Source organism: Chiloscyllium punctatum, chromosome 10 (assembly GCF_047496795.1).
Source record: "Chiloscyllium punctatum isolate Juve2018m chromosome 10, sChiPun1.3, whole genome shotgun sequence".
Lineage (NCBI taxonomy): Eukaryota > Metazoa > Chordata > Chondrichthyes > Orectolobiformes > Hemiscylliidae > Chiloscyllium > Chiloscyllium punctatum.
The window spans coordinates 67,270,326-67,286,201 of record NC_092748.1 but is presented as its reverse complement, the minus strand read 5'-3'; the positions used below and the strand labels follow the sequence as shown (position 1 = coordinate 67,286,201).

The 15,876-nt window shown below is 41.8% G+C and overlaps 1 protein-coding gene across 4 annotated transcripts in view; it reads left to right on the top strand.

Moving 5' to 3' along the window:
• LOC140482249 (coiled-coil domain-containing protein 148-like) overlaps window positions 1-15,876 on the top strand; it is a 91,951-nt gene that overhangs the window by 19,982 nt on the left and 56,093 nt on the right. For all 4 annotated transcript variants that reach the window (XM_072579396.1, XM_072579394.1, XM_072579395.1 and 1 more), the window contains exon 4: window positions 6,806-6,909. In XM_072579396.1, coding sequence (XP_072435497.1) covers window positions 6,806-6,909 — 104 coding nt within the window. The remainder of the gene's footprint in view (window positions 1-6,805; window positions 6,910-15,876) is intronic.

The following is a 15,876-nucleotide window of genomic DNA, read 5'->3' as shown; positions in this document are numbered from 1 at the left end:
ATTTTTAAGGCAATGGTAGATAGATGCATGTTATGCAAGGAAGTGAAAGCTGATCAAGAGTTATGTGAGTGTTTGGATTTGAGCTTCTAGTCAAATCAGTTATTGCAAGGTGTAACAGGCTCAAGGGGATTGAATTACATACTCGAGCAATTAATCTGCATGTTTGGGAGCAAGGTAAACAATTACATTTGTGTTGTGGCTCGTGGAATAATGTAACTAGAGAAAGACAGTGCATTTCTCCCATCTTGGTCAACACAAACCTTGTGCTATTCTTTGTCAGAACAGTGAGTAATTCATATGTCTGAAGAATTAAGTCTCAATAGGATCATAGTAATGCTCTGTGCATTTGTTTATTAACTAACTATTTGGGCAAAAGACCCTGACCTGTCCTTCTGCCCTTTTGCTGTCTTCTTCATATCTCTCAGCTTCAACATATTATTTTTTGATTCTGCTTAAATACTTACTTTAATGTTCCTTTCATGTAGAGTATGCCCATCACCGTTAGTGATTTGAATTCTGCACTTGCCGTTTTCATTTTATTTAGTGCTTTAAGATATTTTTACTTCTTTTATAATGACTTTGCCACATCTCACCTGCTCAATTTTTTTTTAAGAATTCCTAATACTTAAAGTTAAATGTTTCCATTGGCCTTATTCCATCATCCGTTTTGGATGCTAGCCTAACATGACAAGTAATTTAAAATCTGACAAAACTGATTTGAGCGGGTCATTTTTGAAATGACTGTTTTGGAATTGAATACGTATTGCAGTAGTATAAAAATTATTCTGCCTAAGGTGCCAAACTTCAGGTACCTTAGGCAGAATATAAGAATATAACTTTTAAAATATAGGTTTTATGCTCTATGGGCCAATTCAATTTAATGTAACAATTCTTCAAAAGTAATTGGTTTAAAGGAATAATCTTCTAATAGCCATGTAATGGTACTGAGACACTAATTGAAAAATACACTTTATTATTTTGTGGCTAGATTTAGGTTTGTCTTCCCAGTTATCTAACCAAGCCCACATCTGAACCAGATATTAACTAAGAAGGTTGGAGGAAAAGTCCAATGGCATGTCAAACAACTACTTATGCACCTTCTAATCGTTGATTCAAAATGAATATTTTTAATGCTGTGGTAGTAGAATCATTTTCATGCCTTTTCTATTGCAAACATGCACAGCAATAACAGGAATTTGATTCTTTGGCCGGTTTACAATACCACAAATGTTTAATGTACAGTAGCTACACCATTCAGTTTTGCAGAACTAGTCTATTGTCATGGACATATTGTCACACACAATGTTGAGTAGCGATGTTCAGGTATTACTAGAATCTTCCACACATGGTTTAATGTTAACGTTATGTCTATATGTAATGCAGTGACCCATGCCAATATCAATATTGTGTGTGGCCTTTAAATCTCTTAAGCAGAATTAATTAGTTCTTTAAGTAAAATTCACCAACGCTTTGGTATTAAATTATATAGGTATTCCAGCATTTGATTTGGAATTTTCAAAAATTAATACTTTAGATAAGTAGGTTAATATCATATCAATTCTAGCCTACCTGCCTCGATCCTTTGCAATTCGCCATAGATACAACAGGTCCATGGCAGACACTATCTCCCTGGCTTTACACTCATCCCTGGAATATCTGGATAACAAGGACACCTACGTCAGGCTCCTACTCATTGATTAATATTATAATTTCAACCAAACTAATCCCCAGAGTCTGAGACCCAGGTGTCTGCTCTGCCCTTTGCAACAGGATCCTTGGCTTCCTGACCCATAAACTGCAATCAGTGAGAATAGGCAAGAGAACTTCCTCCACAACTATCCTCAACACTGGCATCCCAAAAGGCTGCGTACTCAGCCTCTTACTATATGCCTTGGATACTCATGACTGTGTGGCCAAATTTCGTTGTAAATTCATCTACAATTTTACTGACATCATCATCATTATAGGCTGGATCTCAAACAATGACGAAACAGAATACAGGAAAGAGATAGAGAGCCTGGTGGCATGGTGTAAAGCTACCAATCTCTCTCAACATCAGCAAAATCAAAGGGCTGGTCATTGACTTTAGAACACCTATCTACGTCAGCGGAGCTGAGGTGGAGATCATAAGACCATAAGACATAGGAGTGGAAGTAAGGCCATTCGGCCCATCTTGTCCACTCCGCCATTCAATCATGGCAGATGCGCATTTCAGCTCCACTTACCAGCGTTCTCCCCGTAGCCCTTAATTCCTCTAGACAACAAGAATCTATCAATCTCGACCTTGAAGACATTTAGCGTCCTGGCTTCCACTGCACTCTGTGGCAATGAATTCCACAGGCCCACCACTCTCTGGCTGAAGAAATGTCTCCGCATTTCTGTTCTGAATTTACCCCCTCTAATTCTAAGGCTGTGTCCACGGGTCCTAGTCTCCTCGTCTAACGGAAACAATTTCCTAGCATCCACCTTTTCCAAGCCATGTATTATTTTGTACGTCTCTATTAAGTCTCCCCTTAATCTTCTAAACTCCAATGAATACAATCCCAGTATCCTCAGCCGTTCCTCATATGCTAGACCTGTCATTCCAGGGATCATCCGTGTGAATCTCCACTGGACACGTTCCAGTGCCAGTATGTCCTTCCTGAGGTGTGGGGACCAAAACTGGACACAGTACTCCAAATGGGGCCTAACCAGAGCTTTATAAAGTCTTAGTAGTACATCTCTGCTTTTATATTCCAACCCTCTTGAGATAAGAGACAACATTGCATTCGCTTTCTTAATCACGGACTCAACCTGCATGTTGACCTTTAGAGAATCCTCGACTAGCACTCCCAGATCCCTTTGTGCTTTGGCTTTATTAATTTTCTCACCATGCTTTTATTCTTTTTGCCAAAGTGCAAGACCTCGCACTTGCTCACGTTAAATTCCATTAGCCATTTCCTGGACCACTCTCCCAACCTGTCTAGATCCTTCTGTAGCCTCCCCACTTCCTCAGTACTACCTGCCTGTCCACCTAACTTCGTATCATCGGCAAACTTCGCTAGAATGCCCCCCGGTTCCCTCATCCAAATCATTAATATATAATGCGAACAGCTGTGGCCCCAGCACCGAACCCTGCGGGACACCGCTCGTCACCAGCTGCCATTCTGAAAAAGAACCTTTTATCCCAACTCTCTGCCTTCTGTTAGATAGCCAATCCTCAATCCATCCCAGCAGCTCACCTCGAACACCATGGGCCCTCACCTTGCTCAGCAGCCTCCCGTGTGGCACCTTATCAAAGGCCTTTTGAAAGTCTAGATAGACCACATCCACTGGGTTTCCCTGGTCTAACCTACTTGTTACCTCTTCAAAAAATTCCAACAGGTTTGTCAGGCATGACCTCCCTTTACTAAATCCATGTTGACTTGTTCTAATCAGACTCTGCTCTTCCAAGAATTTAGAAACCTCATCCTTAATGATGGATTCTAGAATTTTACCAACAACCGAAGTTAAGCTGTTTGGCCTATAATTTTCCATCTTTTGCCTTGATCCTTTCTTGAACAAGGGGGTTACAACAGCCATCTTCCAGTCATCCGGGACCTTTCCTGACTCCAGTGACTCTTGAAAGATCTCAACCAATGCCTCTGCTATTTCCTCAGCCACCTCTCTCAGAACTCTAGGGTGTATCCCATCGGGGCCAGGAGATTTATCAATTTTAAGACTTTTTAACTTTTCTAGCACTATCTCTTTCGTAATGGAAACCATACTCAACTCAGCCCCATGACACCCTTTAATTTTTGGGATATTACTCATGTCTTCCACTGTGAAAACTGACGCAAAGTACTTGTTAAGTTCTCCTGCTATTTCCTTATCTCCCATCACTAGGCTTCCTGCATCAGTTTGAAGTGGCCCAATGTCTACTTTTGCCTGTCGTTTGTTTCTTATGTACTGAAAGAAACGTTTCCTATTATTTCTAATATTACTGGCTAGCCTACCTTCATATTTGATCCTCTCATTTCTTATTACACTCTTTGTTATCCTCTGTTTGCTTTTGTATCCTTCCCAATCTTCTGATTTCCCACTGTTCTTAGCCACTTTATAGGATCTCTCTTTTTCTTTAATACATTTCCTGACTTCCTTTGTCAGCCAAGGTTGTCTAATCCCTCCCCGGTTAATCTTTCTTTTCTTGGGAATGAACCTCTGTACAGATCGTCAAGAGGGTCAAGTTCCTGGGTTGATGATTGCCAATAATCTGTGTTGGTCCACCCTCATTGATGCAATGGTCAAGAGAGTGAAACAACATCTCTACTTCCTCAGGATGTGAAGGAAATTTGGCATCTCCATAAAGACTTACCAATTTTCATTTTATAGATGCACCACAGAAAGCATTCCATCTGATGCATCACAGCTTGCTATGGCAACTGCTCTGCCCAGGACCATAAGAAACTGGAGAGAGTCATGAACACAGCTCAGTCCATCATGCTAGCCAACCTTCTATCCATTGACTCCCTCTATACTTACAACTGCCTCAGAAAGGCAACTAACATAATCAAAGACCCCTCCCATCCCAGTTATAATCTCTTCCAACCTCTTCCATCAGGCAGAAAACATGACAGCTTAACACACATACAAACAGGTTCAAGAACACCTTCTTTCTTACTATTATTTGACTTCTCAAATTTCAAATTTAATGTTGACGTTGCTCTTTGTACACTTCTCTGTAGCCATAACATTGTATTCCTCATTCTGTTCTATTACTGTTGTGCATTTTGTATGGTATGATCTGCCTGTACTGCATGCAAAACAAAATTTTTTGCTGTACCTAGGTACATGTGACAATAAATCAGATCAAATTAAATATAGTCAATTTACATTAATGAGAAAATGTATTGTCCAGGGTACTTTTGCACTATGCTATGGAGTGGTTGAAAACAAGTGTGATCTTCTCCATCTCACTGAGTTCTAGATTTCATTTGTGTTGTTGAGTTGAGGGAGGGATAAGTAAAACGTAGGGAGGACAAAGATAACATAAGAGTTACCCTGTGTGCACCTCATATTTTCTTAGGAGTAGATAATGGTCTGGTTAAGCAGACAGAGGTGATAATAGAAGGCAGACATAATAAACATAATGTCCTGTTTATGGATGGAACAGATCAAATTCCCAGACAAATTTCTGTTTACAATGTCAGATCTTAACAAGTGCTATCTCTGCTCAAATTCATTTACTACTCGTAAACAATTGTGTTTATAGTCCTCACTTGATTTTGCAAGCTTTGATTTTGTAAATGTTGAATTCAGACCATATTTTACAATAGCCTACATTTATATGGTATCTTTAACATAGCAAAAGTTGCACAAAAATTGGTATTAGGACAGATGATAAGCTTGGACAAAGAAATAGGTTTTAAAGTCGGTGAAGTAGTGGACAGTGTGGAAGAATGTTGCAGGTTGCAGGGGAACTTGGATAAAGGCAAAATACTGGGTCAATGGAAAGATTCTTGGTAGTGTGGATGTGCAGAGGGATTTTGGAGTCCATGTACATAGATCCCTGAAAGTTGCCACCCAGGTTGATAGTGTTGTTAAGAAGGCTTACGGTGTGTTAGGACTTATTGGTAGAGGGATTAAGTTCCGGAGCGGTAATATCATGCTGCAACTATACAAAACGCTGGTGCGGTTGCACTTGGAATATTGTGTACAGTTTTGGCCACCCCATTACAAGAAGGATGTGGAAGCATTGGAAGAGGTGCAGAGGAGATTTACCAGGATGTTGTCTGGTCTGGACGGAAGGTCTTATGAGGAAAGGCTGAGAGATTTGGAACTGTTCTCATTGGAAGGAAGAAGGCTAAGAGGGGATTTGATAGAGACATACAAGACGATCAGAGGATTAGATAGGGTAGACAGTGAAAGTTTTTTCCCTAGGATGATGACGTCAGCTTGTACGAGGGGACAAAGCTACAAATTGAGGGGGTGATAGATTTAAGACAGATATAAGAACGAGGTTCTTTACTCAGAGTGGTAAGGCATGGACTGCCCTGCCTGCTAATATAATTAACTCAGCCACTTTAGGGAGATTTAAACAATCCTTGGATAAGCACATGGATGCTAATGGGCTAGTGTAGGGGAATGGGCTTAGATTAGTTCACGGGTTGGCACGACATTGGGGACTGGAGGGCCTGTTCTGTGCTGTATTGTTCTATGTTTTATGTTCTATGTTCTAAGGAGCACCTGGAAATATAAGTGAGTGTGTTTAGGAAGAAATTTCACAGCTAAGGACCAGACAGTCCAGCCAAAGTTATACCCACCAATGGCAGAGGTGAAGGAAATTGGTTGAAAATGAAATTGAAGTAAAAGTTTCCAAGGCTGAAGGAGGTAACAAAGATGGGGAAGAATGAAATGCAATGGTTCACTATTTTAATTTTTTCTTCTGTTTGAATCATGCGAACATTTTTCCTATACAGCTAATGCTGTATAGTCCTCAGTTGTTTTACTTTGGTGGCTATCCTTCATGCTTGAGTTTTTCATGAGAAAAGTTTGGTAATTCATTCCACAATGTTGACACATCATAGCCGTTCATGATGTTGGCTTCAACTTAGCCCACAGACAAATAAAAATTTCACGAATGGATGGTTAAAGACAAAAACTTGGCTGACATTTTTTCCCCTCATCCCTTGCCAATTGTAGTGTTCTTACTGTTGTTTGAGGTCAGATGATTTAACATTGATCAGTAACTCTCAATTTCCATGACTCAGTAGTCCATTTCCTTGCGCAATTTATTGATTGAAGAATGGGGATTCATACTATTTTACCCCTTTAATTTTATGTATAGATTCAGAAAATCTTGCAAGCAGGAAAAGTGAACAAAGAACATACTTTGATTAATCAACATCAGCGGGTATGGTGGAAGAAGCATCCAAGACTGATGGAAGTAAGGTGAGAATAAACACCTGAAATGTTCATATAAGGTAAAACTTTCATCAAGTGATACAAGAATATCTTTGTCATCATCAAGATTACAACTAATATAGAACAGTGCCACCACCTTAAACAAAGGTAGACAAGCAGGAGGCTGGAAGAACAAAGCAAGCCGGCAGCATCAGTAGGTGGAGGTCAATGTTTCAAGTGTAACCCTTCTTTAGACACCTTAAACAAAAACAGTAAGTGTTGTAGAAACTGAGCAGGCTTGGCAGTATCTTTATAGAGAAACACAGAATTAATATTTCAAGCCCAGTGACCCTTCATTGAAACTGAAAATAACTGGGAAAAGGTGATACTTATGCTGATGAGTGAATAGAAAACATGGAGTTGGTGCCCGACAGGGAGATAGAGGAAGAAAAGTTAGTAAAAAAGGGATAGGCAAACATGGATTGCTGATGTCAAGCCAAGGGAGATATAAATGCTGGGTAGAATGTTAATGAGAAATGTAAAATTTGAAAATGGGTTGGCTGTGCTGAGAGCAACCCATTCAAAACAGGAACTAAGGGTGTTGAGGTAGTGAATGAACATAGAGGAGAGTATTCATATTCGGAAATTGTTAAACAGTGTTCAGTTCTGAAGGCTGTAAAGTAATTGGGTGAAAGATGAGGTGTTATTCCTGCAGTTTGTATTGAACATTGCTGGAGTACTGCAGCATGCCTGATTCAGAAATGTTGGCATGTCCTCTTACTATTCCAAATTCAGTATTTTCTGTGCAATACGCAACTTCATAAAATAGCGTTGCAATAGCAAGTAGCCTTCTACCAGCATAAACAAAAGAACAAAAGGATTGTGAAGAGAAAACAGAGTTGATGTTTTGGGTCCAGTGATCCTTTTCAGAATTGGTTCAGGTCACTGGACCTGAAACATTAACTCCATTTTCTCTCCACAGATGCGAGACCTGCTGAGTTTTTTACAGAAATTTCTGTTATTGTTTCTGATTTCCAACATCTGCAGTTCTTTATTTTTTTAAACAAAAGATTTATCGGTGCCTCATTTCCCAAGTGAGGTTAGTTCAAAAGAAGGTTTTGTTCTTAGAAAGTTTGAAAACTAATCTTCAGTTGGAGGCAGGCAAGGTTATCTGCCATCATGACTAGCTGTCCCATGGTCATTGGCTAAAAGGATTCAGAACTCTGATTGACTTGCTGTAAGTTATTGACCCCTAGAAATAGAATATATTAAGTCATGCTCAGGGAATAGGGTTCTCCTGAATGGGTGGTCTTCATCGGGCAGTCCCCAAAGAACTGTCTTCTCTAAATGGAAGATGAGCTAGAAGAGGAGGAAGATACGGTAAAGTGTTTCCTAACACTTCAGCTAGAGAGCTTGATGCTGCCTTCACAACATTAACAAGACTGACACATTACACATTAACAATCCGTTTGTCTTCTGGTGTTAGTGAACCATCCCAATTGTCATGGTTCTATACTTTTTTTGTCTACTTTAACTAATGTATCATATTTAAACTATTGCTTTGTAACAAATTCAATAAACTGTCAGAAAACTGCTGCAAATCATTGACTGCTTATAATAGATAACTGATCAAAAACACACCAAAAATCAACAGTACGTCAGGAGTGGGACATCGCAAAAGTCAAGGATTAATTGGTTTTAAGTTTGAGAAGCTGAGAAAAGCAACTTTGACTGAACCTATAATGGTACTGGGATTTTTAAAAACAGAAATGGTAGATAGTTCAATGGAAAAGTTATGATAGTAGATAGCAGGAGCTGTACTGAAAATTGGAGAAATGTGTGATGGTAATTACAAGTGTATCTGACAGGTTTTCAAAAGAAATGAACAATTAAAAACAGTCCAGAATAAATTAGCCATCTACTGTAAGGATACCCAAATTTGTAAGGATACTACAAATCTGAAACCTTCAACAATGATTCTCTTTCCAGATCCTTCGCTCCACGCTATCAGCTATGCACCGCCATCTACTCTAACATCTACTACAAGCCCACTGACTCCCACAGCTATCTAGACTACACCTCCTCCCACCCTACCTCCTGTAAGATCGCCAGTTATTCCTAATTCCCCTACCTCCACCGCATTTGTTTTGAGGATGACCAATTCCACCTCCAGAAAATCCCAGATGACCTCCTTCTTCCATGATCACAACTTCCCTTCCTACGTGGTTGATGATGCCCTCCAGTGCATCTCCTCTACTTCATGCACTACCGCCCTTGAAACCCATCCCTCCCAAAGCAACAAGGACAGAACCCCCTGGTCCTCACCTTCCACCCCACCAAGCTCCGCATACATCGCATCATCCTCTGCCATATTTGCCACCTCTAAAAGGACCCCACCACCAAAGATATATTTCCCTCCCTACCCCTATCAGCATTCTGAAGAGACTATTCCCTCTGCGACATCCTTGTCAGGTCCATGCCCCACCCACCAGCCCACGTCCTGCCACCTTTCCTTGCCACTGCAAGAACTGCAAAACAAAAGATTTATCAGTGCCTCATTTCTCAAGTTCGGTGTTTTCAAAATAAGGTTTTGTTCTTAGAAAGATTGAAAACTAATCTTCAATGGGAGGCAGGCAAGGTTATCTACCATCATGACTAGTTGTCCCATGGTCATTGGCTAACAGGATTCAGAATTTTGATTGACTTGCTGTAAGTTATTGGCCCCCAGAAATAGAATATATTAAGTTATGCTCAGGGAATAGGGTGCTCCTGAATCCACACCACTCCCCTCACCTCCATCAAAGGCCCCACATCTGTCAGAAATTTACTTGTACCTCTACCAATGTCATCTACCGCATCCGTTGCACCCGGTGTGGTCTCCTCTACATCAGGGAGACCGCACGCCTTCTTGTGGATTGTTTCAGAGAACATCTCTGGGACACCCACACCCACCAATCCTACTGCCCCGTGGCCGAACACTTCAACTCCCTCTCCTGCTCCATCAAGGACCTGCAGGTCCTGGGCCTCATCCACCACCAAACCATTACCACCTGACGCCTGGAGGAAGAATGCCTCATATTCCGCCTAGGGACCCTGCAACCTGACTGGATAAATGTGGATTTCAGCAGCTTCCTGATTTCCCCTCCCCCCATATTATCCCAGTCCCAAGCCTCCAACTCAGCACCATCCTCTGGACCTGTGCATCCCCCCCTCTGACCTTCTCCCTCACCTTCATTTACCTATCGCTTTTTCAGCTACCTACCACCCCCCCCCCCCCCACCCCACTACTTATCTCTCAGCCCCAACCCACAAGCCTCATTCCTGATGAAGGGCTTTTGCCCGAAAATGTTGATTCTCCTGCTCCTCAGATGCTGCTTGACCTGTTGTGCTTTCCTAGCAACACACTCTTGAGAATAAGTTAGCCTTCAGTACCCATTTAGGTTTTTTACACTGGATAAGGAAAATAGAGATCTCTTTAAAAAGCTAGCCACAAGGCAAGACTGCCAGCAAGAAAACAATATCCCATTCATGTGTAAGAAGAAAAAAGCTGCAGGTGGACCTAAGTTTGCAATTGGAGATGGGCCAATGAGCTGAGAAGTGGCAGATGTAGTTTAATTCAGATAAATGCGAGGTGCTGCATTTTGGGAAAGCAAATCTTAGCAGGACTTATACACTTTATGGTAAGGGCCTAGGGACTGTTGCTGAACAAAGACCTTGGAGTGCAGGTTCATAGCTCCTTGAAAGTGGAGTCGCAGATAGATAGGATCGTGAAGAAGGCATTTGGTATGCTTTCCTTTATTGGTCAGAGTATTGAGTACAGGAGTTGGGAAGTCATGTTGTGGCTGTACAGGACATTGGTTAGGCCACTGTTGGAATATTGCGTACAATTCTGGTCTCCTACCTGTCTGAAAGATGTTGTGAAACTTGAAAGGGTTCAGAAAAGAATTACAAGGATGGTGCCAGGGTTGGAGGATTTGAGCTACAGAGAGAGGCTGAAAAGGCTGGGGCTGTTTTCTCTGGAGCGTCGGAGGCTGAGGGGTGATGTTATAGATGTTTACAAAATTATGAGGGACATGGATAGGATAAATAGACAAAGTATTTTCCCTGGAGTCGGGGAGTCCCGAACTAGAGGGCATAGGTTTAGTGAGAGGGGAAAGATATAAAAGAGACCTAAGGGGTAACCTTTTCTTGCAGAGGAAGGTACGTGTATGGAATGAGCTGCCAGGGGATGTGGTAGAGGCTGGTACAATTGCAACATTTAAGAGGCATTTGGATGGGTATACGAATAGGAAGGGTTTGGAGGGATATGGGCCGGGTGCTGGCAGGTGGGACTAGATTGGGTTGGGATATCTGGTCGGCATGGACAGGTTGGACCGAAGGGTCTGTTTCCATGCTGTACATCTCTATGACTCTATGACTTCTCCCCTGATAAAGCGAAAATCAAAACATGTCAAGCAGAAAGCTGTGAACAGACAGTAGAAGAGACTGAGATTGTTACTGACAGAGCTTCACCCATTGATCCTGTCCTTATGTAGTAATGAGATGAAACTGGACTGCAATGTTAGTCAAGACAGAGCATAAGATCATAAGAAATAGAAATAAGAGCAGTCCCCTTGAGCCTGTTCCACCATTCAATAAAATCATGGCTAATCTGACACTCCTAGCCTTTCCCCTTAACCCTTGATTTCCTTGATCACGAATGTGGAAACAGAGGCAGAGGCAAAGGATCTTAAGCACAGTTGACAAAGAGGATTAAGACCTGTTGAATTTCCTTTCCTCCAGTGAAGTTAAAACAACATCCTGTGAAAATTGGATGATGTTCAGAGAGAATTCCCACATCTGATACAGTCTGAAAGCAGGTTTATTTATTCATTTTGTGGAATGTGGCATCACTGGCTGGCCAGTATTTATTGCCCATTCTTCGTTGCCTTTGAGAAGATGCTGGTGAGCTGCCTTCTTGTACCGCTGCAGTCCACCTGCCATGGGTTTACTCACAATGCCATTAAGGAGGGAATTCCAGGATTTTGACCCAGTGAAGGAACAGCAATATATTTCCAAGTCAGGATGGTGAGTGGTTTGCAGGGTGATGGTGATGGTGTTCCCATATATCTGCTGCCCTTTTCCTTCTAGATGGAAGTGGTTGTGGGTTTGGAAGGTGCTTTCTCAAGACCTTTGGTGAATTTCTGCAGTGCATCATGTGGCTAGGACACACTGCTGCTACTGAACATTGGTGGTGGAGGGAGTGGATGCTTGTGGATGTATTGTCAGTCAAGCAGCCGCTTTGTCCCGGATGGTGTCAAGCTTCTTGTGTGTTGCTGGGGCTGTGCTCATCCAGCCAAATGGGGAATATTCCTTCACACTCCTGACTTGTGCCTTGCAGATGGTGGACAGGCTTTGGGGAATCAAGAGGTGCATTACTTACTGCAGTATTCCTAGCCTCTGACCTACTCTTGTAGCCACTGTGGAGAAAGTGAGGACTTCAGATGCTGGAGATCAGAGTCAAAAGGTGTGGTGCTGGAAAAACACAGCCCGTCAGGCAGTATCTGAGGAGCAGGAGAGTCAATGTTTCGAGCATGAGCTCTTCATCAGGAATATGGGTGGGCAGCCCAAGGGGGCTAAGAGATAAATGGGAGGAGGGTGAGGTGGGGGAAAGGTAGCTGGGAATGTGATAGGTAGATGAAGGTAGGGAGTGATTGTTATAGGTCGGAGAGGAGGGTGGAGTGGATAGGTGGGAAGAAAGATGGACAGGTTGAACAGTTCAAGAGGGTGCCAAGTTGGAGGGTTGGATCTGGGATAAGGTGAAGGGAGGGAAGATCAGGAAACTAGTGAAATTGACATTGATCCTATGTGGTTGCAGGGTTCCAAGGTGGAAGATGAGGTGTTCTTCCTCCAGGTATTCAGTGGCAAGAATTTGGCGGTGGAGGAGGCCCAGGACTTGCATGTCCTTGGCAGAGTGGGAGGGGAAGTTGAAGTGTTCGGCCATAGGGAAGTGGGGTTGATTGGTGCGTGTGTCCCGGAGATGTTCTCTGAAATGTTCCGCAAATTGATTTCCTGTCTCGCCAGTGTAGAGGAGACCACATTGAGAGCAACAGACGCAGTAGATGACGTGTTTGGAAAAATCTTTGCCAGATGTGGAAGGATCCTTTGGAGCCTTGGATAGAGGTGAGGCGGGGAGGAGGTTTGAGTGCAGGTTTTACACCTCTTGCGGTTGCCTCCTCCACTGCCAAATTCTAGCCACCTGATGGCTGGAGAAGGAACACCTCATCTTCCGTCTTGGGACTTTCCAACCACAGGAGATCAATGTCTATTTCACCAGTTTCCTGATCTCCCCTCTCCCCACCTTATCCCAGATCCAACCCTCCAACTCAGCACCATCCTCTTGAACTATCCTACCTATCCATTTTCCTTCCCACCAACTTACAAGGACATACTTGGGCAATTTTCCACTTTTTGGATATTGGAAGAGCTTGGTTAGGGAAGTGGCAAGTTCTGGAGCACAAGTCTTCAGTACTATTACTGGAATATCGTCCTGGTGTATTGTCAAAAGGGATGTGTGAGAAGCCCGAAGTCATTGTCAACATCAGTAAGAGCAACATAGTTAGGGAAAGGGTTGAAGTTTTTCAGAATGAATATAGGAAGTTGGGTAGAAGGTTAAAAAGCAGAACTTCAAAGGTAGTAATTTTTGGATTACTCCTGGTGCCATGTGCTAATGAGAGTATGAATAAGAAATAGGGCCGAAAAATAATTGGCTGAGGAGATGGTGCATTGGGCAAGGATTCAGATTTTTGGATCATTGGGATATCTTCTGGGCCAGAAGAGACCTGTTCAAAACAGACAGTTTTCACCTGAACTGGATGGGGAACCAACTTCCTGGCTGGAAGATTTGTTATTTCTATATGGGAACCTTTAAACTAGTCAGAAGTGAGAGAATAGAAAGACAGATGAGGATGGCTCTGAAGTTAAAGAGAGCAAGTTAATTAGAAAAGATAGGCAAGAGCAAGTAGAGAAACTGGTAACTCTGATGAATTAAACTGCATTTATTTCAATACAAGGGTTCTTACAGATAAGGCAGATGAACTCAAGAGAATGTATGGGAACATGGGATGGGACATCATAGCTATTACAGGAACATGTCTGAGGGACGGACAGGACTGGCAGCTCAGTGTTCCGGGGTTTTAATGCTATGGGAAGGATAAAAAAGATAGAAAGGGAGGCAAGAGAGGAAGGGGAGTAGCAACACCATTTGGGAAACCATTACTCTGTATTTAGAGAGGATATTTCTGAGGGATCGTCCAGTGAAGCTACATGGGTGGAACTCAAAAATATGAAGGGGGTGATCACCTTGATGTATTGTAGGTCCCATTAGTCAGTGGGAAACTGATAAGAAGAGCAAATATGTAGAGAGATCTCAGATCATGTAAGAGTAAAAATGCTTTAATAGTAAGGGATTTTAACTTTCCAAAGACAGACTTGGACTGCCATTGTGTTAAGGCATTGAATGGTGAGGAATTTGTTAAATGTGTTGGAAAAATGTACTTTATCATTATGTACTGTCTAGAGAAGGAGCAAAACTTGACCTTCTCTTGGAAAATAAGGCAGGGGAAGTGACTGAAGTGTTGATGGGGGAGCACTTTGGGACCAGTTATCATAATTCTATTAGTTAATAAATAGTTATGAAAAAGAATAAGCCTTGTTTCAAATTAAAGTTCCTAATTGGAGTAAGGCAAATTTTGATGGTATGAAACAGGAACTTTCAAAATTTGATTGGAATAAACTGTTTGCAAGTAAAAGGATGACTGGCAAGTGAGAGGCTTTCAATAGCGTGGTAATGAGAGTACAGAGACATTATATTCCTGTTAGAGTTGTTATGGACCTGGCCAGACCCCTCAAAATATTAAGAAAGTAGCCCAGACCCTAACTTGTATTTTTTTAAAGGCAGATGTAAAGTAGATATTCTAGGAGTGGTGCAACTGATCAAACCACTCAACTTCAAACAAAATAGAATTTATTTACACACTATGGTTGAAACACAAACAAAAGAAAACAGAATTTAGAATAACTTAACCATTTGAAAACCCACCAGACTCAAAATCGCAACTTAACGAAGCTGTTCCAATTTCCACAACATCCCATAAACACACCACCTGGCAAATGATAAGTTCAAACACCAGTTCTTACAGGCAAGAGAGGTTTCAAAGAGGAAGTTCAGGCAAGATCTCTGTTGAAGCATGGAACCTCTTTTCACTATAGCTGCTTCTCTGCTACCAGTCGCTTCTGACTGCTAGCTAAAACTAAACCAAACTAGAAAAAACCTGAAGTGGCAGAACTGGCCACTCCCCTTTCATTGTGCAACTGTGTTAAAAACCTAAAGGGCTCCTCTTATTGTTGACTTAGGCAGTGTCTATTAACCATTTCAGCACTACTGACTTTACAACCCCTCTTCAAAAGGGGCAGCATCGTCACAGAATGAAGGACAAGGCTGGTCAGAGTAGGGGACAATGAATTAATAAAGATATTGACGCATATGTTAGATATAGACAACTGGGATGAAGGGAAGGTCTTAAAGAGTTTAAGGGATGTAGGGGCGTTCTTAAGAGGGAAATCAGGAGGGAAAAAAGGGAATATAAAATGGCAGATAAGGTTAAGGATAATCCAAGGAGATTCTACAAGTACATTAGGAACAAAGGTGAAAGCCACAGAGAGTGGTTTGTGTGTGGAATACACTTCCAGAGGAAGTGGTGGATGTGGTTACAGTTACAATGTGTAAAATACATTTAGTTAGATCGATGAATAAGAAATGTTTGGAGGGATATAGGCCATGCACAAGCAGGCGGGATTAATTTAGTTTGGAGTTATAATCGGTATGGACTGATTGGACTGACGGATCTGTTTCCATGCTGTATGACTCTATGACTTTATGAAAGAGCAACTAGGGAGAGAATAGAATCCCTGTAAGATCAGCAAGATCATCTATATGTGAAACGATGGGAAATGGGAAAGATACTAAACAAATAT